The following is a 26,666-nucleotide window of genomic DNA, read 5'->3' on the forward strand; positions in this document are numbered from 1 at the left end:
TGGTGTAAGAATGAATGTCAATAAGTTTGTGTTTTTAAAGAAATCTATTTTTTTCCCAGGGGTTCCAGAGGAGCAGCCCATCTTTTGGCAACAGGGACACAGGGAGGTATGTCCTATTTATTTCTTTAATTATTTGTCAACATGTACCCCATGGGACCCAAACCTCTCAGGGTCTCTCTTTCAGTGCGTGTGACCCTCCCTATTGAAAGGTCCACCGTTGCTGGAGGGGGCACCCCTGGCATCTCCCCACAGCTGGGTCAAAGATGATGACATCACAGCACGTGTCATAAGACCTTGGCTGGGCTATCCTGGCTCATTCTCAACTGCTACCACTGGAGAGATGGCAGGAAATTTTTTCTACAGACTAAACAAAAAAGTCCAGCGGAGAAATAAAGGTAGGATACAATTAAAAAGACAGAGTTATGATCTACTTAAGTTTAGCAGCAAGCGTGAAGAGTTTAGATGCCAGAAATATCAGCTGGCACCTAAGATCTGGGAATAAAGAGCCCAGATAAAGCTGCTGGGGTAAGAATGAATAATAAGTTTCTGTTTTTAAAGAAGTCTATTTTTTTCCAGTGGTTCCAGAGGAGCAGCCCGTCTTTTGGCAACGGGGACACACGGAGGTATGTCCTATTTATTTCTTTAATTATTTGTCAACAAGTACCCAATGGGACTCAAACCACGGAAGTAAAAATGGCTCTTTTGGGTGAGGGGGCCTGGATTAACTGGCCTTGAGGGTTTTCCCTGTGCTCAGGCCCAACTTCCTCATGATCTCCATGGCTTTTCAGCAGAAGACTTCATGTGCCAGCAACTTGCCCCCAATCAAGGAAGGGCGTCCCCCTCAGCGGTCCATCACCCCCCCGTCCCCCTCAGGTAAGCAGTCTAAATCTTCTGGGGAATGTTTTGAGTGCCCATTACTAAGTATGACAAATTTTCATATGATCATTTTATTATGTGAAGGAATCAGGCTGAGAGATCAATTCTCTCACATAATAAATAACCTTTTCTTTTAGCCAGGAGAGGCTACACCTGAGAATTTGTTTCATGTCGTAATAAGATGTGAGGGTGAGGATAGTGGAGGGTGAGTGAGCTGATTTAAGTAGAAGGGAATATGCTGATCTATGCTGGTGGATCTATGCTCTGTGAGCAATGCTCCTTGCAAGGAGCCTCCAAGAGGGGCCTGAATGAAGAGCAGGTGGATCCTGCCCCTCACACACATTCTTAGTTCTTCTTTCTGGAAGGCCAGAAAGAAGCTTCCCAATCTAAAGGCAGTCTACCTGTCTACATGTGCATGTCTACCACAGTGCAGCTCTACAAACCCCAATGCTGAAAATCAGTGGGGTAGCACCAGGCTTTCCAATTTGATTCCACTTTCAATGGAGCCACCATGGTTCAACAAACCCAAAGATGCTAATTTTACTCGAGTTTTGATATTTGACAGAAGAAATTTTTCAGATGAGTCTATGCAGACAGACAGGCTCAGAAAAGGGAATCAAGATCTGAGTTATTCTACATAACTACTTTGCCAAAAGCACGAAGTAAATTGAACCCCTCAATCCAAAATTCAAGTAAAAAAAAAAATCAAGGGTCTAATTTCTCTCTGGTCCTCGTATTTACAGCAACACAACACAGAAGGTTTCACCGAATGAGGAGCTCCTGAAGGAAAATTCCCAGCTTGTGGAAAACAACATAGAACTCTGCAGGGAGTTGGAGGAGAAACAGAGGAGGTGAGAAATTTTCAGACAGAAACCCTCACTTGGGCAAAATGGCAAAACTAAATTACTTAAAAAGTAAGGCAAAGGAAGTGCCAGGTATTTTTAGGGAGTTTTAATTTTAAACAAGATGGATGGTTGGAGTGAAAACCTGAGGGGGCTAATTTCGCTCTTGTCTTCCTCTTTTACAGAATCGATGCTTTGGAGGAAGAGGTAGAACGAGAAAGAAAGGAATATAAAAGCCTCCTCTGAAGGGTTCTGTAACAAGCTGGGGAGAAACAGGAGCTCCGCACGGAAAACAAAAGACCGAAGGAACAACTGGACAACTGAGAAATATTAAGTATCACCTATCATGAGAGGGCTAATTTCTGCTTTTCTTAATTTACAGGAATTCAAAAATGTTTAAAGAAATGGTGGAGGAAAGAGTTCAATTAAAAAAAGAAAATAAAGAATTAAAAATCAAGAACTGGAAGTTGAGCGAGGAGGCGGCGACCATCCTGCGGAATTTCAGGGAGAGGCTGAGGAGGTGAGAAGCATGTAGACAGCAGTCCTGACTGAGGGAGGGAGAGGACCAGGATTCCTTGAAGCAGCTTGGTTGAACCATGATTCCAGGATGAAGAACCTACCCTATAAGGGATGGAGGGATAGAGGAAAATTAGAATGGGGAGGCCACATTTGACCACTTACTACGAAATCTCCCTTTCTCATTCTTCCAGAGCCAGAGACCGACCAGCATGCTGAAGGGGCTGAAACATCAGGAGGAGGACTTGGAAAAGCTCCCGAGGATCCCAAGATGGAGAGAAACATCTGCTGGGAGCTTCAAGTACAGGGAGCCTCCTCCTCCCCTCCCCTCCCCCTCCTTTCCCTCCCCACCCCTTCCTCATCACCAAGGAGAAATGATTCTCTGTCTCAGCCACATCCAGCCATCCCTGAAAAGTGCAGGACAACAGAAGAACGTGGTCTCCTCGCTCAACTTCCATAGGTTGTTATTGCTTTATCTACTTATTTTTCAGTTATTAATATAGTTATTATCATTAATACAATTTTAATTTTTATTATCATCATTATTGTCATCGTTATTTCATTAGTCCTGGAAATGACCAGTCCTTGAATGACCGGAGTGTCCAACAGTGGCTCATATCTGCACTCTTGTCTTATCACTTCACAAGTGTGCAGCAGGAGGCCCCAAACACTGGGAGCTCCTGAGCAAATCTTCCCAGCGTCCTACCACCGATGCAGAACTCTGCCGGGAGCTGGAGGAGAGGCAGAGGAGGTGAGAAAGTGCCAGGTATTTTTAGGGAGTTTTAATTTTAAACAAGTTGGATGGTTGGAGTGAAAACGTGAGGGGGCTATTTTCGCTCTTCTCTTTGTCTCTTACAGAATAAATACTTTGGAATACCAACTTCAACTGGAGAGACAAGAGTATAAGAGCCTCCTCTGCAGAGTTCTGCAGCATGCTGGGGGAAAAAAGGAGCTCCTCACGGAGATTAAAACTCTCAAAGAACAACTGGAGAGGTGAGAAATATTTAGAAGAGAATCCTAACATTCTTTCAAATACATCCATCCTACCATCCATCCATCCGTCTATCCATCCTTGCATCTATCTATCTATCTATCTATCTATCTATCTATCTATCTATCTATCTATCTATCTATCTATCATGAGAGGCCTAATTTCTGCTTTTCATAATTTGCAGAAATTCAAAATATTCGAGGAGATGGTTGAGGAACAAATTAATTTAAAGGACCAAATAAAAAACTTACAAATTAGGAACCGGAAGTGGAGCGAGGAGAAGGCAACAATCATGCGTAATTTCAGGGAGAGGCTGAGGAGGTGAGAAACACGGAGATAGCAGCCCTGACTAAGGGAGGGAGAGGACCAGGATTCCTTGAAGCAGCTTAGAAATGACTTTCCAAAGAAATGAGATCTCGTCCAGCCACTCCTGGAATCATGAAATGGACGCAGGGATCGATGACAAATGCACCCATTTCCTGATCTCCATTTAAATTCAAAACTTAATTTCTTTCATCAGCCTACATAAAATAACATTAGGATTCCAGGATGAAGAATCTACCCTATAAGGGATGGAGGAATAGATGAAAATTAGAATGGGGAGGCCACATTTGAACCCTTAGAGACACCATCACTCACCGACCGCCATGCTGAAGGGGCTGGAACTTCACATGGGGAAAGAGAGGACCAGGAGGAGGACTTGAAGAACTTGGAAAAGCTCCCGAGGAATCCAAAAATGGATTGAAACATCTATTGTACTACGAACATCCCTAATTTTGTAAAATAAAGTTCCAAAAGAAGGAGAAAACTCATGAATGTCTGGCTCCTGACACTTTTAGTCCTACGTGTATAAAGCTAGGTCTACTTTGAGGAGCTCCTGAAGGAAAATTTCCAGCTTGTGGAAAACAACGCAGGACTCTGCAAGGAGCTTGAGGAGAAACAGAGGAGGTGAGAATTTTTCTGACAGCATCCCTGACCTTCATTGTTGGTCCAAATTTATCTCTAACCTTCTGATTTTTCTAGAGAGAAAGAACTGAGGAAGAACATCTACAGGTGACTGATGTACAGAGACCAGCTGGTACCACTTAATAGTACAGAGTCCAAAAGAAACCCAAGGATGGATATTACAACACTGGAAGACAAGAGAGAAACTCTTGGAGACATGAAACCTTTGATGCTGCCATATAAACCGGAGAAGGAATGGCTGAAAGCTTCTGGAGAGAATCTCAAAGCCAAGAAAGCCCCACAGAGGCTTTTTCTCAGCCATCCAGAGACTCCCTGTCAGGATGGCTTCTGGCATCCCTGGTCAACCTTCCAAAGGAAGGTCCTGGAGCTTCCAGAGTGGTTGGCTGGATGTATCCATAATTCTTCTCCAAGAAAAAGGAACAGAAACACCTCATTGAAATGTGCAGACATGGATGGAAGCCATTCAAGATTGACAGACGTCTATGGTAGAGTTCCACACTCCATGCCTTGAGGTGATCTTCCTTCTGAGGAGATCCTTTGATGGGAAGTGAGGGATCTCCTCTTCCTTTTTCCTCCCATCGAGCACTGAAATGGCTTCTCCTCTTGCCTTTTTGGCTGCTGTTCCTCAGGCCTTTGAGGTCTCAATGGAGCTGGATATGACTCTCCTTTCAGGTCACATCCAGTTCCTTGCAGTGACATCAGATTTGGCTCTGAGTCATTCTCTTCAACTCCCTGATAAGAATAAAGAAAAGCACATTAAAACAGCTTTTAAATAAAAGGAAATTTTACAATTCTTTAAATATCATGATATTATCTCTCATGTTTTTACATTTATTCTGGTTGTAAGCTGCTCCTTTGTGTTCAGGTCTGGCCTCGGAAGGATAATGTAGCACTTGGGGATGAAGATGCAGATCAGCAGACCAGCACTGGAGGCCAGGATGGAGAAGACCTGCACAGCCACCATGTATTTCCCTTTGGTGCTCAGGTAAGTGGGCACAAAAGTCACCCAGACACTGCAGAAGACCAGCATGCTGAAGGTGATCAGCTTGGCTTCATTGAAGGCCCCAGGCAGATTCCTGGCCAGGAAAGCCACCGTGAAGCAGATGGCAGCCAGGAAGCCCATGTAGCTGAGGGTGACGTAGAACATGACAACGGCCCCTTCGTTGCATTGCAGGATGGTCTCTCCAGGCTGGGAGTGGAGGTCAGAGTCATGGAATGGGGGAGAAACTCCCAGCCAGATGGAGCAGATGAGAATTTGGACTGCAGAACAAGAGTGGATGATGGAGTTGGTGAAGATCTTCCACAACCATCTCTTCCTAAGACTATAGTAGAGTTCACACTCCATGCCTTGAGGTGATTTCTCCCCAAGGGGATCCTTTGATGGGAAATGAGGGATCTCCTCTTCCTTTTTCCTCTCATCGAGCACTGAAATGGCTTCTCCTCTTGGCTGTTTGGCTGCTTCTCCTCAGGCCTTTGAGGTCCCAATGGAGCTGGATATGACTCTCCTTCCAGGTCACGTCCAGTTCCTTGCAGGGACAACAGATTTGGCTCTGAGTCTCATCAACTCCCTGATAAAAATAAAGAAAAGCCCATGAAAATGCAAGAATGAAAGATCTGTCTATGTAAATGGTGCGTTTGTGGCATTGGGTTCCTGCACGGGGGAGAAGGTTGGACTAGATGACCATGAAGGTGCCTTTCACAGCTTACATTCTATGATTCTCTGAATGTCTGCAATACAGGTAGTCTTTGACTTATGACCATTCATTTAGCAACGGTTGAAAGTTATGACAAAGCTGAGAAACACAACTTAGAAGGCAGATCATGACAGTGTCCCTGTTTAGGCCAGGAGACTAAACCATAGGCTGCAGGTTTTGGGTCTGGCTAGTCTGAAGAAAAGAAGAATTAGGGGTGACGTGATAGCAGTATTCAATATTTGGGAGGCTGCCCCAAAGAAGACGGGGTCAAATTATTCTCCAGAGCCCCAGAGGGCAGGACAAGAAACAACGGATGGAAACTGAACAAAGAGAGAAGCAGCCTGGAATTAAGGAGAAACTTCCTAACAGGGAGGACAATTGACCCGTGGAACTGCTTGCCTCCAGAAGTTGTGGCTGCTTCATCACTGGAGGTTTTAAGAAGAAAGTAGACAGCCACTTGTCTGAGATCATTTAGGTTCTCCTGCTTGAGCAGAGGGCTTGACTAGAAGACCTCCAAGGTCCCTTCCAGCTCTATCTATTCTATTCTAGAGGCGGAGGCCTCAGACACAGCCGGTCCCCCATTTTCTGGGCTGCTCTCTCATCAGCCCCCAGGAAGATCAAGACCGTTAAGGCAGGGCGACCCCTGAGAATTTCATGAGTTGGTACATTCCAACGACTCTCTGCCTACCCAGAATCCCCCTGTCCAAGTGGTTCAGACCGAAGAAGCAAAAACTGTCGGCTAAGAAAAAAAAAATAAACACCGTTGCCATGACTACATTTCCGAGCATCCATTTTGAGGTTACCAAAGAGAATAGAATAGAATAGAATAGAATAGAATAGAATAGAATAGAATAGAATAGAATAGAATAGAATAGAATAGAATAGAGTGATGAATAGAATAGAATAGAATAGGAATAGAAAGAATAGAATAGAATAGAATAGAATAGAATAGAATAGAATAGAATAGAATAGAAAAACCAGAGTTGGAAGGGACCTTGGAGGTCATCTAGTCCAACCCCCTGCTTAGGCAGGAAACACTTCAGACAAATGGTTATCCAACCTCTTCTTAAAAACTGTCCAGTGTTGGAGCATTCACAACTTCTGGAGGCAAATTGCCCTTTTGGTTGTCCAAGACTTTCATCCTTTCGTTTTTCTTTCATTAACATGATAACTTGTTTTGAAGCTGATTTGGATGTCTTTTCCTGTTTAAAACTTTGGGAAGTTTTTTTGGTTGATTACATTTCCCCATTTTTTGTTACTTATTGATTTTAATGTTGTCCATCAAGTAATACACAGCCGGTATTTAAGTCGCTTGAATAGAATAGAATAGAATTCTTTCTTGGCCAAGTGTGATTGGACACACAAGGAATTTGTCTTTGGTGCTTATTATTTATTTATTTATTTATTTATTTATTTATTTATTTATTTATTTAATTAATTAATTAATTTATATACCGCCCTATTCCTGAGGGACTCAGGGCGGTGAACAGCGAACGATAAAAATACATGTAATACAAACGTTAAAAAAAAACCAATTAAAATATACTAAACACTCTGGTCCTAATATGGCGGTGTTAGCAATAAACAGTTGTGTTAACCTATTTTTTGCATTATCACATTTGCCCATTTTAAATATTCCTGTAATTCCAGATTTTACCATTTCTCCAAATTCAGCATTTCAGTTAATTATCACGACATCCTTCCTTGATGTTGTATGTAACACTTCTTGCACTGTGCCATAGAATTATCAGTGTCTTCCATATTATATTTGTAGTAGGCATATATAGGTATATATAAGATGTTTTACAGGTGGCATTTACTCCCGACAAGAATAGCGAGAATGTTCAAGAACAAATCTGAGAAGTGTTGGAAATGCCATCAGATACCGGGCTCATATTACCATATGTGGTGGACATGTGTAGACGCGAAAAGATATTGGACTATAAAATCCACACATGGTTGGAAAAAATGACAAAAAACCACATAGACTTTAAACCAGAGATTTTTTTTATTAGGGATTGTGCCAGAAACATACAATAGAGAAATGAGATATTTGATGGTGAATGTTTTAACAGCTGCTAGAATTGTATTTGCTAAAAAGTGGAAAAATGAGAAAATACCAACGCAAGATGAAATTACGAAGAAAATCATGGAATGTGCTGAAATGAGTAAATTGACATTTGAAATTAGAGAACAAGAAGATAAACAATACTACCAGATACGGGATTTATTTTATCAATGGCTAGATAATAAGACATGGAAGTGAAATATGAAATATGAAATGAATGTTATAAATATAATATTCGAAAATAAGTTTTTTGAAGCAACAATGCACTAGTTAAATAAATTATAAATGAGGAGGTTGATTTGTTTGACGATATGAGAAATTAGATAATCAGTAAATTTTGAATAGGGGGATGATGGATTTGTTTTGTTTTGTTTTAAAAAAATAATAAAAAAATATTTAAAAAAAGAAAAAAGAAAAAAAGAAGAGGTTGGATAACCATTTGTCTGAAGTGGTGTAGGGTTTCCTGCCTAAGCAGGAGGTTGGACTAGAAGACCTCCAAGGTCCCTTCCAACTCTGTTATTCTATTCTATTCTATTCTATTCTATTCTATTCTATTCTATTCTATTCTATTCTATTCTATTCTATTCTATTCTATTCTATTCTATTCTCTTCTCTTTGGTAAGCTCAAAATGGATGCCTGGAAATGTAGTCATGGCAACGGTGTTTATTTTTTTTCTTAGCTGAGAGTTTTTGCTGTTGCTTCGGTCTGAACCACTTGGACAGGGGGATTCTGGGTAGGCAGAGAGTCGTTGGAATGTACCAACTCATGAAATTCTCAGGGGTCGCCCTGTCTTAACGGTCTTGATCTTCCTGGGGGCTGATGAGAGAGCAACCCAGAAAATGGGGGATTCTATTCTATTCTATTCTATTCTATTCTATTCTATTCTATTCTATTCTATTCTATTCTATTCTATTCTATTCTATTCTATTCTATTCTCTTTGGTAAGCTCAAAATGGATGCCTGGAAATGTAGTCATGGCAACGGTGTTTATTTTTTTTCTTAGCTGAGAGTTTTTGCTGTTGCTTCGGTCTGAACCACTTGAACAGGGGGATTCTGGGTAGGCAGAGAGTCGTTGGAATGTACCAACTCATGAAATTCTCAGGGGTCGCCCTGTCTTAACGGTCTTGATCTTCCTGGGGGCTGATGAGAGAGCAGCCCAGAAAATGGGGGACCGGCTGTGTCTGAGGCCTCCGCCTATAGAATAGAATAGAATAGAATAGAATAGAATAGAATAGAATAGAATAGAATAGAATAGAAGTTGGAAGGGACCTTGGAGGTCTTCTAGTCCAGCCCTCTGCTCAAGCAGGAGAACCTAAATGATCTCAGACAAGTGGCTGTCTAGTTTCTTCTGAAAAACCTCCAGGGATGAAGCAGCCACAACTTCTGGAGGCAAGCAGTTCCACGGGTCAATTGTCCTCCCTGTTAGGAAGTTTCTCCTTAATTCCAGGCTGCTTCTCTCTTTGTTCAGTTTCCATCCATTTTTTTCTTGTCCTGCCCTCTGGGGCTCTGGAGAATAATTTGACCTCGTCTTCTTTGTGGCAGCCTCCCAGATATTGAAATACTGCTATCAAGTCACCCCTAATTCTTCTTTTCTTTAGACTAGCCAGACCCAAAACCTGCAGCCGTTCTTCCTATGGTTTAGTCTCCAGGCCTTCGATCACCTTAGTTGCTCTCCTCTGCACTTTTTCCAGGGTCTCAGCATCTTTTACGTAGGATGGTGACCAATATTGGTTGCAGTATTCCAGTCTTCTATTGAGGGAAGGAGCTTCTGCATTTGGCACAAATGGATCCCTTCCCTTCTTTCTCCAACCATCCATCTTCCTTGTCCAAAATGTCCCCTCCGAGCCCCCATCACAGCCAACGCAGGGATCTCTTTCCTTTAGGGCTTCTTTCCCACTAGATCCAATGATGGCCAGGAAAGATCGGAGGCTCCTGGTGATCCCCAGGAAGGGATCCCAGAGAAAAAGGGGGCAGGAAGGACCTCAGAGCATCTCCAGAGCAATTATGGAGACCAGAAAAAGACTCTGCTTCTCTGATTCTGCAGCTGGTGGGAAACGGTGAATGTCTGAATGTCGCCTTTGACTCCAAGGATGGTTTTCCGATTTCACCGTTTCTGTGCCTCACTTTCCCCATTGCTTTTACGAGATCAGGGAAAGGTTGGTTAGGACTCCTCAGTGGACTGTCAGATGAATTTAAAAAGGAAAAATGTTCTAATTTCCCTTCTCTAATTTTTCCAGATCGCTAATTTTAATGTTTACTGGAATTCTGGTTTTCAATTGGAAAAGAAACAGCGAGACGTCACCTGACCATGACTTGCAACCTCCCACATTGGCTTCCCTGTTGGCTTTGCGTTTGGAAGCCCTTGAGAAGATTGCAAATGGTCACCACGTAACCCTGAGATGCTGTAACTATTGCCAATGCGAGCCAGTTGCCTAGTGCCTGAATTGTGATTCTGTGACTGCAGGGACACTGTGAGGATCTCCCTTCTAAGTTGTGTTTCTCAGCTTTGTCATAACTTTCAACCGTTGCTAAATGAATGGTTATAAGTTAAGGACTACCTGTATTGCAGGCATTCATAGAATCACGGAATGTAAGCTGTGAAAGGCACCTTCATGGTCATCTAGTCCAACCCTCTCCCCCGTACAGGAACCCAATGCCACAAACTCACCATTTACATAGACAGATCTTTCATTCTTGCATTTTAATGGGCTTTTCTTTATTTTTATCAGGGAGTTGATGAGAATCAGAGCCAAATCCGTTGTCCCTGCAAGGAATTGGACGTGACCTGGAAGAAGAGTCATATCCAGCTCCATTGGGACCTCAAAGGCCTGAGGAGAAGCAGCCAAACAGCCAAGAAGAGAAGCCATTTCAGTGCTCGATGGGAGGAAAAAGGAAGAGGAGATCCCTCAATTCCCATCAAAGGATCCCCTCAGGGAGAAATCACCTCAAGGCATGGAGTGTGAACTCTACTATAGTCTTCGCGAAGAGATGGTTGTGGAAGATCTTCACCAACTCCATCATCCACTCTTGTTCTGCAGTCCAAATTCTCATCTGCTCCATCTGGCTGGGAGTTTCTCCCCCATTCCATGACTCTGACCTCCACTCCCAGCCTGGAGAGACCATCCTGCAATGCAACGAAGGGGCCGTTGTCATGTTTTACGTCACCCTCAGCTACATGGGCTTCCTGGCTGCCATCTGCTTCACGGTGGCTTTCCTGGCCAGGAATCTGCCAGGGGCCTTCAACAAAGCCAAGCTGATCACCTTCAGCATGCTAGTCTTCTACAGTGTCTGGGTGACTTTTGTGCCCACTTACCTGAGCACCAAAGGGAAATACATGGTGGCTGTGCAGGTCTTCTCCATCCTGGACTCCAGTGCTGGTCTGCTGATCTGCATCTTCATCCCCAAGTGCTACATTATCCTTCCGAGGCCAGACCTGAACACAAAGGAGCAGCTTACAACCAGAATAAATGTAAAAACATGAGAGATAATACCATGATATTTAAAGAATTGTAAAATTTCCTTTTATTTAAAAGCTGTTTTAATGTGCTTTTCTTTATTCTTATCAGGGAGTTGAAGAGAATGATTCAGAGCCAAATCTGATGTCACTGCAAGAAATTGGACGTGACCTGGAAGGAGAGTCATATCCAGCTCCATTGGGACCTCAAACGCTTGAGGAACAGCAGCCAAACGGGCAAGAGGAGAAGCCATTTCAGTGCTCGATGGGAGGAAAAAGGAAGAGGAGATCCCTCACTTCCCATCAAAGGATCTCCTCAGAAGGAAGATCACCTCAAGGCATGGAGTGTGGAACTCTACCATAGACGTCTGTCAATCTTGAATGCCTTGAACAGATGCTTTCATCCATTTCTGCACATTTCAATGAGGTGTTTCTGTTCCTTTTTCTTGGAGAAGAATTATGGATACATCCAGCCAACCACTCTGGAAGCTCCAGGACCTTCCTTTGGAAGGTTGACCAGGGATGCCAGAAGCCATCCTGCCAGGGAGTCTCTGGATGGCTGAGAAGAAGCCTCTGTGGGGCTTTCTTGGCTTTGAGATTCTCCCCAGAAGCTTTCAGCCATTCCTTCTCCGGTTTATATGGCAGCATCAAAGGTTTCATGTCTCCAAGAGTTTCTCTCTTGTCTTCCAGTGTTGTAATATCCATCCCTGTGTTTCTTTTGGACTCTGTACTATTAAGTGGTACCAGCTGGTCTCTGTACACCAGTCACCTGTAGATGTTCTTCCTCAGTTCTTTCTCTCTAGAAACATCAGAAGCTTAGAGATAAATTTGGACCAACAATTAAACTCAGGGATGCTGTCAGAAAATTTCTCACCTCCTCTGTTTCTCCTCCAGCTCCTTGCAGAGTCCTGCGTTGTTTTCCACAAGCTGGAAATTCTCCTTCAGGAGCTCCTCATAGTAGACCTAGCTTTATACACGTAGGACTAAAAGTGTCAGGAGCCAGACATTCATGAGTTTTCTCCTTCTTTTGGAACTTTATTTTACAAAATTAGGGATGTTTGTAGTACAATAGATGTTTCCATCCATTTTGGGATTCCTCGGGAGCTTTTCCAAGTTCTTCAAGCCCTCCTTCTAGTCCAGGAGTGGCTGGACGAGATCTCATTTCTTTAGAAAGTCAGTTCTAAGTTGCTTTGAGGAATCCTGGTCGTCTCCCTCCCTCAGTCAGGGCTGCTGTCTACATGCTTCTCACCTCCTCAGCCTCTTCCTGAAATTCCGCAGGATGGTCGCCTTCTCCTCGCTCAACTTCCAGTTCTTGATTTTTAATTCTTTATTTTCTTTTTTTAATTGAACTCTTTCCTCCACCATTTCTTTAAACATTTTTGAATTCCTGTAAATTAAGAAAAGCAGAAATTAGCCCTCTCGTGATAGGTGATACTTAATATTTCTCAGTTGTCCAGTTGTTCCTTCGGTCTTTTGTTTTCCGTGCGGAGCTCCTGTTTCTCCCCAGCTTGTTACAGAACCCTTCAGAGGAGGCTTTTATATTCCTTTCTTTCTCGTTCTACCTCTTCCTCCAAAGCATCGATTCTGTAAAAGAGGAAGACAAGAGCGAAATTAGCCTCCTCAGATTTTCACTCCAACCATCCATCTTGTTTAAAATTAAAACTCCCTAAAAATACCTGGCACTTCCTTTGCCTTACTTTTTATGTAATTTAGTTTTGCCATTATGTCCAAGTGAGGGTTTCTGTCTGAAAATTTCTCACCTCCTCTGTTTGTCCTCCAGCTCCCTGCAGAGTTCTGCGTTGTTTTCCACAAGCTGGGAATTTTCCTTCAGGAGCTCCTCATTCGGTGAAACCTTCTGTGTTGTGTTGCTGTAAATACGAGGACCTGAGAGAAATTAGACCCTTGATTTTTTTTTTACTTGAATTTTGGATTGAGGGGTTCAATTTACTTCGCGCTTTTGGCAAAGTAGTTATGTAGAATAAGTCAGATCTTGATTCCCTTTTCTGAGCCTGTCTGTCTGCATAGACTCATCCGAAAATTTTCTTCTGTCAAATATCAAAACTCGAGTAAAATTAGCATCTTTGGGTTTGTTGAACTGTGGTGGCTCCATCGAAAATGGAATCAAATTGGAAAGCCTGGTGCTGCCCTCCTTATTTTCAGCATTGTGGTTTGTAGACATGCACTGTGGTAGACATGCACATGTAGACAGGTAGACTGCCTTTAGATTGGGAAGCTTCTTTCTGGCCTCCCAAAATGCTCTGATTGGAAGGAAGAACTAAGAATGTGTGTGAGGGGCAGGATCCACCTGCTCTTCACTCAGGCCCCTCCTGGAGGCTCCTTGCAAGAAGCATTGCTCACAGAGCATAGATCCACCAGCATAGATCAGCATATTCCCTTCTACTTAAATCAGCTCACTCACCCTGCCTCACCTTCACATCTTATTACGACATGAAACAAATTCTCAGGTGTAGCCTCTCCTGGCTAAAAGAAAAGGTTATTTATTATGTGAGAGAATTGATCTCTCAGCCTGATTCCTTCACATAATAAAATGATCATATGAAAATTTGTCATACTTAGTAATGGGCACTCAAAACATTCCCCAGAAGATTTAGACTGCTTACCTGAGGGGGACGGGGGGTGATGGACCGCTGAGGGGGATGCCCTTCCTTGATTGGGGGCAAGTTGCTGGCACATGAAGTCTTCTGCTGAAAAGCCATGGAGATCATGAGGACGTTGGGCCTGAGCACAGGGAAAACCCTCAAGGCCAGTTAATCCAGGCCCCCTCACCCAAAAGAGCCATTTTTACTTCCGTGGTTTGGGTCCCATTGGGTACTTGTTGACAAATAATTAAAGAAATAAATAGGACATACCTCCGTGTGTACCCATTACCAAAAGACGGGCTGCTCCTCTGGAACCACTGGGAAAAAAAATAGATTTCTTTAAAAACACAAACTTATTGACATTCATTCTTATACCAGCAGCTTTATCTGGGCTCTTTATTCCCAGATCTTAGGTGCCAGCTGATATTTCTGGCATCTAAACTCTTCACACTTCCTGCTAAACTTAAGTAGATCATAACTTTGTCTTTTTAATTGTATCCTACCTTTATTTCTCCGCTGGACTTTTTTGTTCAATCTATAGAAAAAATTGCCTGCCATCCCTGCAGTGGTAACAGCTGAGAATGAGCCAGGACAGCCCAGCCAAGGTCTTATGACACGTGCTGTGATGTCATCATCTTTGATCCAGCTGTGGGGAGATGCCAGGGGTGCCCCCTCCAGCAACGGTGGACCTTTCAATAGGGAGGGTCACACGTGCTAAAAGAGAGACCCTGAGAGGTTTGGGTCCCATTGGGTACTTGTTGACAAATAATTAAAGAAATAAATAGTACATACATCCGTTTATCCCCGTTGCCAAAAGACGGGCTGCTCCTCTGGAACCACTGGGGGAAAAAAATAGATTTCTTTAAAAACACAAATTTATTGACATTCATTCTTACACCAGCAGCTTTATCTGGGCTCTTTATTCCCAAATCTTAGGTGCCAGCTGATATTTCTGGCATCTAAACTCTTCACACTTTCTGCTAAACTTAAGCAGGCAATAATAATGTCTTTTTAATTGTCTCCTACCTCTGTTTCTCTGCTGGACTTTTTTCTGGAAATGATAAAAAAAATTTCCTGCCATCCCTGCAGTGGTAGCAGTTGAGAATGAGCCAGGACAGCCCGGCCAAGGTCTTAGGACATGTGCTGTGATGTCATCATCTTTGATCCAGCTATGGGGAGATGCCAGGGGTGCCCCCTCCAGCAACGGTGGACCTTTCAATAGGGAGGGTCACACGCACTGAAAGAGAGACCCTGAGAGGTTTGGGGCCTCCTGCTGCACACTTGGGAAGTGATAAGACAAGAGTGCAGACATGAGCCACTGTTGGACACTCCGGTCATTCACGGACTGGTCATTTCCAGGACTAATGAAATAACGATGACAATAATGATGATAATAACAATAATAACTGTATTAATGATAATAACTGTATTAATAACTGAAAAATAACTAGATAAAGCAATGACAACCTATGGAAGTTGAGCGAGGAGACCACGTTCTTCTGTTGTCCTGCTCTTTTCGGGGATGGCTGGATGTGGCTGAGACAGAGAATCATTTCTCCTTGGTGATGAGGAAGGGGTGAGGAGGAAAGGAGGAAGAGGGGGAGGAAGAGGAGGAGGCTCCCTGTACTTGAAGCTCCTGACAGATGTTTCTCTCCATCTTGGGATCCTCGGGAGCTTTTCCAAGTCCTCCTCCTGATGTTTCAGCCCCTTCAGCATGCTGGTCAGTCTCTGGCTCTGGAAGAATGAGAAAGGGAGATTTCGTAGTACGTGGTCAAATGTGGCCTCCCCATTCTAATTTTCCTCTATCCCTCCATCCCTTATAGGGTAGGTTCTTCACCCTGGAATCCTGCTTCAACCAAGCTGCTTCAAGGAATCCTGGTCCTCTCCCTCCCTCAGTCAGGGCTGCTGTCTACATGCTTCTCACCTCCTCAGCCTCTCCCTGAAATTTCGCAGGATGGTCGCCTTCTCCTCGCTCAACTTCCAGTTCTTGATTTTTAGTTCTTTGATTTCCTTTTTTAAATTAACTCATTCCTCAACCAACTCCTTGAATATTTTTGTTCTCCGCGAGGAGCTCCTGTTTCTCCCCAGCTTGCTGCAGAACCCTACAGAGGAGGCTCTTATACTTTCTCTCCACTTCCAGTTGTTGCTCCAAACCATCGATTCTGTAAAAGAGGAAGACAAGAGAGAAATTAGCCCCCTCAGCTTTTCACTCCAACCATCCAACCTGCTTAAAATTAAAACTCCTTAAAAATACCTGGCACTTTCTCACCTCCTCCGTCTCTCCTCCAGCTCCCTGCAGAGTTCTGCGTTGTTTTCCACAAGCTGGGAATTTTCCTTCAGGAGCTCCTCAAAGTAGACCTAGCTTTATACACGTAGGACTAAAAGTGTCAGGAGCCAGACATTCATGAGTTTTCTCCTTCTTTTGGAACTTTATTTTACAAAATTAGGGATGTTTGTAGTACAATAGATGTTTCCATCCATTTTGGGATTCCTCGGGAGCTTTTCCATGTTCTTCAAGCCCTCCTCCTAGTCCAGGAGTGGCTGGACGAGATCTCATTTCTTTAGAAAGTCAGTTCTAAACTGCTTTGAGGAATCCTGGTCCTCTCCCTCCCTTAGTCAGGGCTACTGTCTACATGCTTCTCACCTCCTCAGCCTCTCCCTGAAATTTCGCAGGATGGTCGCCTTCTCCTCGCTCAACTTCCAGTTCTTGATTTTTAGTTCTTTGATTTCCTTTTTTAAATTAACTCATTCCTCAACCATCTCCTCGAATATTTTTGTTCTCCGTGAGGAGCTCCTGTTTCTCCCCAGCTTGCTGCAGAACCCTACAGAGGAGGCTCTTATACTTTCTCTCCACTTCCAGTTGTTGCTCCAAACCATCGATTCTGTAAAAGTGGAAGACAAGAGCGAAATTAGCCCCCTCAGGTTTTCACTCCAACCATCCAACCTGCTTAAAATTAAAACTCCTTAAAAATACCTGGCACTTTCTCACCTCCTCTGCCTCTCCTCCAGCTCCCTGCAGAGTTCTGCATCGGTGGTATGACGCTGGGAAGTTTTGCTCAGGAGCTCCCAGTGTTTGGGGCCTCCTGCTGCACACTTATGAAGTGATAAGACAAGAGTGCAGATATGAGCCACTGTTGGACACTCCAGTCATTCAAGAACTGATCATTTCCAGGACTAATGAAATAACGATGACAATAATGATGATAATAAAAATTAAAATTGTATTAATGATAATAACTATATTAATAACTGAAAAATAAGTAGATAAAGCAGTAACAACCTATGGAAGTTAAGCGAGGAGACCACATTCTTCTGTTGTCCTGCTCTTTTCAGGGATGGCTGGATGTGGCTGAGACAGAGAATCATTTCTCCTTGGTGATGAGGAAGGGGTGAGGAGGGAAAAGAGGGGAAAGGGAGGAAGAGGCTCCCTGTACTTGAAGCTCCCGGCAGATGTTTCTCTCCATCTTGGGATCCTTGGGAGCTTTTCCAAGTCCTCCTCCTGATCTTTCAGCCCCTTCAGCATGCTGGTCGGTCTCTGGCTCTGGAAGAATGAGAAAGGGAGATTTCGTAGTACGTGGTCAAATGTGGCCTCCCCCATTCTAATTTTCCTCTATCCCTCCATCCCTTATAGGGTAGGTTCTTCATCCTGGAATCATGGTTCAACCAAGCTGCTTCAAAGAATCCTGGTCCTCTCCCTCCCTCAGTCAGGACTGCTGTCTACATGCTTCTCACCTCCTCAGCCTCTCCCTGAAGTTCCGCAGGATGGTCGCCTTCTCCTCGCTCAACTTCCAGTTCTTCATTTTTAATTCTTGATTTTCTTTTTTTAATTGAACTCTTTCCTCCACCATTTGTTCAAATGTTTTTGAATTCCTGTAAATTAAGAAAAGCAGAAATTAGCCCTCTCATGATAGGTGATACTTAATATTTCTCAGTTGTCCAGTTGTTCCTTCGGTCTTTTGTTTTCCGTGCGGAGCTCCTGTTTCTCCCCAGCTTGCTACAGAACCCTTCAGAGGAGGCTTTTATATTCCTTTCTTTCTCGTTCTACCTCTTCCTCCAAAGCATCATTTCTCTAAAAGAGGAAGACAAGAGCAAAATTAGCCTCCTCATGTTTTCACTCCAACCATCCATCTTGTTTAAAATTAAAACTCCCTAAAAATACCTGGCACTTCCTTTGCCTTATTTTTTAAGTAATTTAGTGTTGCCATTTTGCCAAAGTCAGGGCTGCTGTCTACGTGTTTCTCACCTCCTCAGCCTCTCCCTGAAATTCCGCAGGATTGTTGCCTTCTCCTCGCACAAATTTCTGGTTTTTTATTCGGAGGTCTTTTGCTTCAGCTTTTAGCTGGACTTGTTCCTCCGCCATGTCCTGAATCATTTTAGTATTCCTGTAAATTATGAAAAGCAGAAATTAGCCCTCTCATGATAGGGGATACTAAATATTTCTCACCTGTCCAGTTGTTCCTTTAGTTGTTTGTTCTCCGTGAGGAGCTCCTGTTTCTCCCCAGCTTGCTGCAGAACCCTGCAGAGGAGGCTCTTATATTCCATCCTTTCTGTTTTGAGTTGTTCCTCCAAACCATCAATTCTTTAGAAAGTCAGTTCTAAGCGGCTTCAAGGAATCCTGGTTCTCTCCCTTAGTCAATAGACTGCTGTGTGATGGACCGCTGAGGGGGAGACCCTTGTTGGATTGGGGCAACTGGCTGGCACGTATTACTTTCATTGTTTATGTTCTATATATTGGTTGCGACTATATAGTACATACCTCAGTGTGTCTCCAGAGGCCAAAGTCCAGCTGCTCTTCTGGTACCACTGAAAAAAATAAGACTTCTTTAAAACACAAACTTATTGACATTCATTCTTACACCAGCAGCTTTATCTGGGTTCTTTATTCCCAAATCTTAGGTGCCAGCTGATATTTCTGGCATCTAAACTCTTCACACTTGCTGCTAAACTTAAGTAGATCATAACTCTGTCTTTTTAATTGTCTCCTACCTTTATTTCTCCGCTGGACTTTTTTATTCAATCGGTAGAAAAAATTTCCTGCCATCCCTGCAGCCTGGCAATTGAAAATGAGCCAGGACAGCCCAGCCAACGTCTTATGACATGTGCTGAGAAAGATGCCTGCCATTTTGTATATCTATGTGTTTTATTTCATCGGGAGTAGGGCAGTATAGAAATTCAATAAAATAAATAAATAAATAAAATATTATAATAATTATTGGCACCTAGAAGGGAAAGTCCTAGCATGAACATTTTCATTCGGAAAATCCGAAGATAGGTTTTGGGGTGGGTGAGGACATCTCTGGGCTTTCTCTAGAAGGGAGACTTCCTGCTGCCCTCCATCCTCTCCGCCCCACCCCCCACCCCCCCAAAAAAACTAGGCAAAGGGCCAACGGTGGTGGAGAAGATATTCTGGGCAAGGGAGGATGGGCTTGGATCTCTGCTGTTGTTAATTTTCATTTTAAATTGTTCCCTTGCTCAGTTTCTCTTCCAAACCTTTGCAGAGCTCCTCCTTTTCTGTAGTGAGTTGAACATTGTTCACCGTAAGCCTCCTTGCTTTTTTCACTTGAAACGTGAAACTTTTTCTTAAATTAAAAAAATATTAAACATAACTGCGTGTTTTGTCTCTGTGTGTTTAGCAATTCAGTTTTTGTATTTCTGGTGTAACCATCAGCAGTTTCTCCTTACAGGAAAACAGTGCTGGTCAGCAAATGTCAACAGAATTCCATAGACATCAATGTTGGTCCATGGTGGTCAATATTGGTCAACATTGTTTAACAGATGTCAATAGTGGTCAACCCTCATCAACATTAAACAACAATGTTTAATGTTGGGGTCAACCAAGTTCAATAGTGATTGACAGCGGTCAACACTGATCAACCTTGGTCAACAGTGGTGAACAGAAGCCAACAATGGTCAACAGTGGTCAACAAAGGTTAATGTTGCCCAACAATGGTCAACAAACGAAAAAATACGTGCCACCCCAGTCGTAGGGTTGCAGTCAGCGTCCGCCCTCTGAAAAGAACCCGAAGTTTGCGGCGGAAGCCGAACGACGCCTATACTCTCGCTTGAGCGTTGCAGGTGCGCAGAGCAGCGCAAAGAGACTCAGTCTCTCGAACTTACGCCCCGTCACTCCCGGCTCGGGAGTTTCCCCCTCCAGCAGCGGCCACCATGTTAGGGGCGACAATGAGTGTCACGGGCTGGCCAAAGCTGCGGCGGCAGCTCCTCCGTAGGTAATATCCTTTTCTTTGCTGGCTAACCGGGCCCGCTATAGAGCTGCGGCCACAGAAGGCCGGTGGGAAGGGGCGCGTCGGAAACAAACAGGACTCGGGAAAAATAAACCTCGGTCCTTTGGGAGGGGGGGGCGGCCTCGGTGAGGAACCGGAAGTGAGGTCGGAGGGACCGCTTTCGCGACAGGACAGGAAGCGAGGGTCGGCCATGCTGGGGAGGGAATTGAACCGGAAGTGGGGGACGGTTTACGCGGGAGAACACGGAAGCAGCTGCAGTCGCGTCCACTATTCTCCCCCCTCACCCGAAAGGACGCGGGATCGTCACTTAGAGGGCGCGGGATGGCGCTGATCGGGACGGCGGTGGCGGGTTGGGGGGCGGCGAGGGGAAGGGGCGGCGCGGCGCTGCTTCAGGTGAGCGAGGGACGAAGGAAGGAAAGGGAAGGGAAGGGAAAGGGACGCTCTCCGCCTGCGGGCTCGGACTTCTCAAGCTTCTAGTCCTCAGTGAGGGCGACTGCGCTTTCCCTTCGCTTTTGCAGATCCGTCGCAGAGCTCAATCCGGGGCGGCTGCAGCGGCGGCTACGGAGACGTCTCCGCGCCTGAAGAGGTTCGCCGTGTACCGGTGGAGCCCGGATAACCTCGGAGAGAAGCCCCGCATGCAGGTCTACGAGATGGACCTCAACAAGTGAGTGGGCCCCTCCCGAAGGGGATGGGCGACACACACACACACACACACACACACCCCATACACACACACACATAGAGACACATAGACACAGACACACACCATACACACACACACACACACACACACACCCCATACACACACACACATAGAGACACATAGACACAGACACACACCATACACACCCACACCCACAGACAAACACCACACAAACACACACACAGACACCCCATACACAGACACACAGCATACACACACACACACACACACACACACACGGACACCCCCCACACACAGACACACACCACACAAAGACACACACACAGACCCAGCTACCAAATTGCTGCCCTTCTTCCATGGGGCAGGCCGGCCCCTCAGCTCCCCCAACACTGCTGGAGCAACCGGGCTAAACATAGACAACAAGGCTGTAGGTTAGCAGATCTAAAAATCTGGGGCTAGAAAGAGTGCAGAGAAGAGCAACAAAGAGGATTAGGGGACTGGAGGCTAAAACGTATGAAGAACGGTTGCAGGAACTGAGTATGTCTGGTTTAATGGAAAGAAGGACTAGGGGAGACATGGTAGCAGTCTTCCAATCTCTCAGGGGCTGCCCCAAAGAAGAGGGAGTCAAGCTATTCTCCAAAGCACCTGAGGGCAGGACAAAAAGCAACGGGTGGAAATTTATCAAGGAGAGAAGCAACTTAGGACTAAGGAGAAATTTCCTGACAGTGAGAACAATTCATCAGTGGAACAACTTGCCACCAGAAGTTGTGAATGCTCCAACACTGGAAGTTTTTAAGAAGAGGTTGGATAACCATTTGTCTGAAGCAGTGTAGGGTTTCCTGCCTAAGCAGGGGGTTGGACTAGAAGACCTCCAAGGTCCCTTCCAACTCTTATTATTCTATTCTATTCTATTCTATTCTATTCTATTCTATTCTATTCTATTCTATTCTATTCTATTCTATTATTCTATTCTATTCTACTCTACTCTACTCTACTCCCCATTTTCTCTTCTCTTCTCTTCTCTTCTCTTCTCTTCTCTTCTCTTCTCTTCTCTTCTCTTCTCTTCTCTTCTCCTCTACTCTACTCTACTCTACTCTACTCTACTCTACTCTACTCTACTCTACTTTACTTCTATTCTACTCCCCATTTTCTCTTCTCTTCTACTCTACTCTACTCCTATTCTACTTTACTCCCCATATTCTATTCTGTTCTGTTCTGTTCTGTTCTATTCTATTCTATTCTATTCTATTCTATTCTATTCTATTCTATTCTATTCTATTCTATTCTATTCTATTCTATTCTATTCTATTATTCTATTCTATTCTACTCTACTCTACTCTACTCCCCATTTTCTCTTCTCTTCTCTTCTCTTCTCTTCTCTTCTCTTCTCTTCTCTTCTCTTCTCCTCTACTCTACTCTACTCTACTCTACTCTACTCTACTCTACTTTACTTCTATTCTACTCCCCATTTTCTCTTCTCTTCTACTCTACTCTACTCCTATTCTACTTTACTCCCCATATTCTATTCTGTTCTGTTCTGTTCTGTTCTGTTCTATTCTATTCTATTCTATTCTATTCTATTCTATTCTATTCTATTCTATTCTATTCTATTCTATTCTACTCTACTCTACTCACTCTACTCTACTCTACTCCCCATTCCACTCCATTCCATTCCATTCTGATGATTAGGGGACTGGAAGAATGGTTGCAGGAACTGGGCATGGCTAGTCTAGTGAAGAGAAGAACCAGGAGAGACATGATAGCAGTCTTCCAATATTTGAGGGGCTGCCACAGAGAGGAGGAAGGGGGTCAAGCTATTTTCCAAAGCACCTGAAGGCCAGACAAGGAACAATGGATGGAAACCGATCGAGGAGAGATTCAACCTGGAAATAAGGAGGAATTTTCTGACAGTGAGAACGATCAACCCATGGAACAGCTTGCCTAATCTCCCCTCTGCAAGCTGTGCAAAACGGACCCTTTGGGGGGAGAAAGGGGGGGGGTGGCACTTCCTGACAGCTGGCGGTTTCTCCTTTGCCAGATGCGGCCCGATGGTTCTCGACGCCTTGATCAAGATCAAGAATGAAATGGATTCTACCCTGACTTTCCGCCGGTCCTGCAGAGAAGGTGAGAGTGGCCCGCCTTTGCGGTCCAGCTTCCGGAGGGCAGACAATCCAGAGGAGGACAAGGAGGAGGCTGTAAGTTTGACCGCCATCCCAAAAGTTTCCTTGGAAAGCTCTCGGTTCTCTGTCTCCCCGCAGGCATTTGTGGCTCGTGTGCCATGAACATAAATGGAGGGAACACTCTGGCTTGTACCAAGAGGATCGACACCGATCTCAACAAGGTCACCAAGATCTACCCTCTCCCTCACATGTATGTGGTGAAAGACCTTGTGCCTGTAAGTCCAGGGAACAGATGGTTTCCCCACACCCCCCCCAACCTTCCCCAATGGATTCTAGATCTGGAATGGGGCCTGGAGTTGGGAAATGGGCACTGGCAGATAGGTGGGTGTTGTGTTTTGTGCCTGGCAACCTTCACCTCACTACAGTCCAGCTATATCATGGGGTCGGCAACCTGCGGCTCTGGAGCCGCATGTGGCTCTTTCATCCCTCTGCTGTGGCTCCCTGTCACCAGTCGGCTCCACAATTGATAAGGCTTTCGATTAGGACAGGTAGAAAAAAAAGGACGCCACACTAGGAGTAGATTCTATGGTGGGGGAACCAGAGTTCCGGTGGGCAGAGGGAAAAGGATGCTGTGCTAGGGAGAGACTCTATGGTGGTGGTGGTGGGGGAACTGTACTTCTGGTTGGCAGAGGAAAAAAGGATGTCGTGCTGGGAGGAGACTCTATGGTAGGGGAACCGGACTTCCGGTCGGCTCCAAAATTGAATGAGGGGCTTCCGGTTAGGACCTTTGTGGCTCTTTGAGTGTTTAAGGTTGCCGACCCCCGAGCTATACAATTATACCTGTTGTCACCCATCATGCTGAGCCTGAATTAGTCATGTGGTTTGGGGCTTAGCGTGGTACATATGTGCTGCTGTACTTGTAAGCTACCTTTTACGTGAGCCGTCAGTTATGGCTTATTCCAAAAACCGTTTTTTCCTTCAATCACAATGTTAACTCACAAAGCATCCCTGGCCTGCTCTCGAGTTGCCATAGGCAAAGGGGATGGGAAAATGGTGAAGCAGCACGGCAGCCAAAAACAAAAGCACAATCCAGACATCTCTCTCTCAAGGCTGTCTCCCAGGGTTACCCACAGCGACCGGAGGGGAGTGATCTCTACAACCTGCAAAATTGCTCCATGTGACTGATGACACACCCTGGGGGAAGGAGGGTCAAGTCTGAGCCGTAAATTATGTGGGGAGTTGACTTCACTTGGAACCGTGCCAACATGAATAACTGAATAACATGAATAGCTGCTAATAAATAACTGGATTTCTTTTGAAACTTGGCCTGAGGCTCATGCTTTAATTAGGGCTTGGTACAGTGTGTAAACTCAGGATGTCTTTGTTCTCCCTCCTTTAGGATCTGAGCAACTTCTATGCCCAATACAAAGCTATCCAGCCGTACCTGAAGAAGAAGGATGAGTCGAACCAGGGCAAAGAGTATTTGCAGTCCATAGAAGATCGGGATAAGCTGGTCATTGTCGTTTCCTTCCTGCCTCTTTTAGCTGACAGCAGCCCTCTGGTCACTCCTGTTTTTGAGAGTTTTGCTGCCTCTCCTGGCCGGCCCTTATAGCTCCTCGGTGCCTCACCGAAACCCCATGATGGATAAGCGTGCACTTTCTCCTTCTCCCCTCTCCTCGGGAATAGCTTAATGCTAGATTGTTCTCCCCAAATGCGTGGCGAGCGCTGGATTTCCTGGTTCCCCCAGGACAGCCCTAAAACAGTTTCCTTGGAGTCCCGAAAGAGACTGCAGGATGAAAAACAGGGGAGGAGGGAGGCTGCTTTCCTCCCAGCAGAGAGAGAGAGAGATACAGAGAGAGAGAGAGAGAGATACAGAGAGAGAGAGAGAGAGAGAGATACAGATTTGAGAGATATAGATAAATAGATACAGAGAGATATAGATAAATAGAGATACAGAGATAGATTAGATAGATAGATAAAGAGATACACAGGGAGATACACAGAGATACAGAGAGATAGAGATACAGAGATAGAGATACAGATAAATAGAGAGATACAGAGAGAGATTAGATAGAGATACAGATAAATAGATACAGAGAGAGAGAGAGATACAGAAATAGATTAGATAGATAAATACAGAGAGACAGAGACATACACAGAGAGAGAGACAGATACAGAGAAAGAGACAGATACAGAGAAAGAGACAGGTAGAGAGATACAGAGATAGATTAGATAGAGATACAGATAAATAGATACAGAGAGAGAGAGATACAGAGATAGATTAGATAGATAAAGACAGAGAGACAGAGACAGATACACAGAGAGAGAGACATACAGAGAAAGAGACAGGTAGAGAGATACAGAGATAGATTAGATAGAGATACAGATAAATAGATACAGAGAGATAGAGATACAGAGATAGATTAGATAGATAAATACAGAGATACAGAGAGAAAGAGACAGATACAGAGAGAGAGAGACAGATACAGAGAAAGAGAGATACAGAGAAAGAGACAGAGAGATACAGAGATAGATTAGATAGAGATACAGATAAATAGATACAGAGAGAGATACAGAGATAGATTAGATAGATAAATACAGAGATACAGAGAAAGAGAGACAGATAGAGAGAAAGAGACAGAGATACAGAGAAAGAGACAGAGAGATACAGAGAAAGAGACAGAGAGATACAGAGATAGATTAGATAGAGATACAGATAAATAGATACAGAGAGAGATAGAGATACAGAGATAGATTAGATAGAGAGAGAGAGAGAGAGATACAGAGAAAGAGAGGGGCTGGTGGGTTACAGGGTCACACTGGCTGCCTCTTCAAGGAATTTGTCTTCTCCCTCTCGGCCTCCCTCACAAGGCGTCTCTCTCTTACTCTCCTAGGATGGGCTCTACGAGTGCATCCTTTGCGCTTGCTGCAGCACCAGCTGCCCCAGTTACTGGTGGAACGCGGACAAGTACCTTGGCCCAGCCGTGCTCATGCAGGTAATGGGGCCGCTGGGAAGACAAACTCTCCACCTGCCCCTGGGCTGGCCACTGTCTCAGCAAGTGCTGGATTGGGAGGTGGGCTTCCGCTCTAAGGCACGGGAGGCGAAAGCAGCTCTTCCCAAGAACGACTGCTCCCGCAGGCCTATCGCTGGATGATCGACTCCCGGGATGATTACACGGAGGAGCGCTTGGCCCAGCTGCAAGACCCTTTCTCCCTCTACCGCTGCCACACCATCATGAATTGCACGCAGACCTGCCCCAAGGTGGGTGCCGGGAGCTGGTTTCCCCACCTGGGATGGGATGGCGGCTGGGCGAGCGAGGCGTGAGCTGTGCCCGGGAACCCCCTCCGTTCCCCCCTTCCCCCCATCACTGTTTCTTCCTTAGGGCCTGAATCCCGGGAAGGCGATTGCCGAAATCAAGAAGATGATGGCCACGTACAAAGAGAAGGCGGCCCACGGCTAGCCACTCCCCCACCCCACCCCCCGTGTGCGCAGCCTGCCTTCCTGTTGAGAGAGGGGTGGGTGGGGGGCTTTAATTTATAGGTGGGTTTTCAGTGGGGTCACAGACTCCGCCTTGGTTGTGTGGACTTGTACAGTGAAACCTGTAAAGCCTAATTAAAAAAAAAAAAATAGT

At 44.7% G+C, this 26,666-nt stretch overlaps 1 protein-coding gene across 1 annotated transcript; it reads left to right on the top strand.

Annotated features, from left to right (window-relative positions):
* Positions 1–20,539: 20,539 nt before the first annotated feature.
* Positions 20,540–26,666, top strand: SDHB (succinate dehydrogenase complex iron sulfur subunit B). The gene is made up of 8 exons (XM_070956089.1): positions 20,540–20,643; positions 20,769–20,914; positions 22,953–23,038; positions 23,173–23,309; positions 24,434–24,547; positions 25,929–26,030; positions 26,174–26,296; positions 26,418–26,666. Exons 1-8 carry the CDS (start codon positions 20,572–20,574, stop codon positions 26,493–26,495), a joined length of 858 nt encoding a protein of 285 aa, XP_070812190.1. The 5' UTR covers positions 20,540–20,571; the 3' UTR covers positions 26,496–26,666.

This window comes from Pituophis catenifer, unplaced genomic scaffold, assembly GCF_029215685.1.
Source record: "Pituophis catenifer annectens isolate HBS135680 unplaced genomic scaffold, rPitCat1.0.hap2 SCAF_18, whole genome shotgun sequence".
Taxonomy (NCBI): Eukaryota; Metazoa; Chordata; class Lepidosauria; order Squamata; family Colubridae; genus Pituophis; species Pituophis catenifer.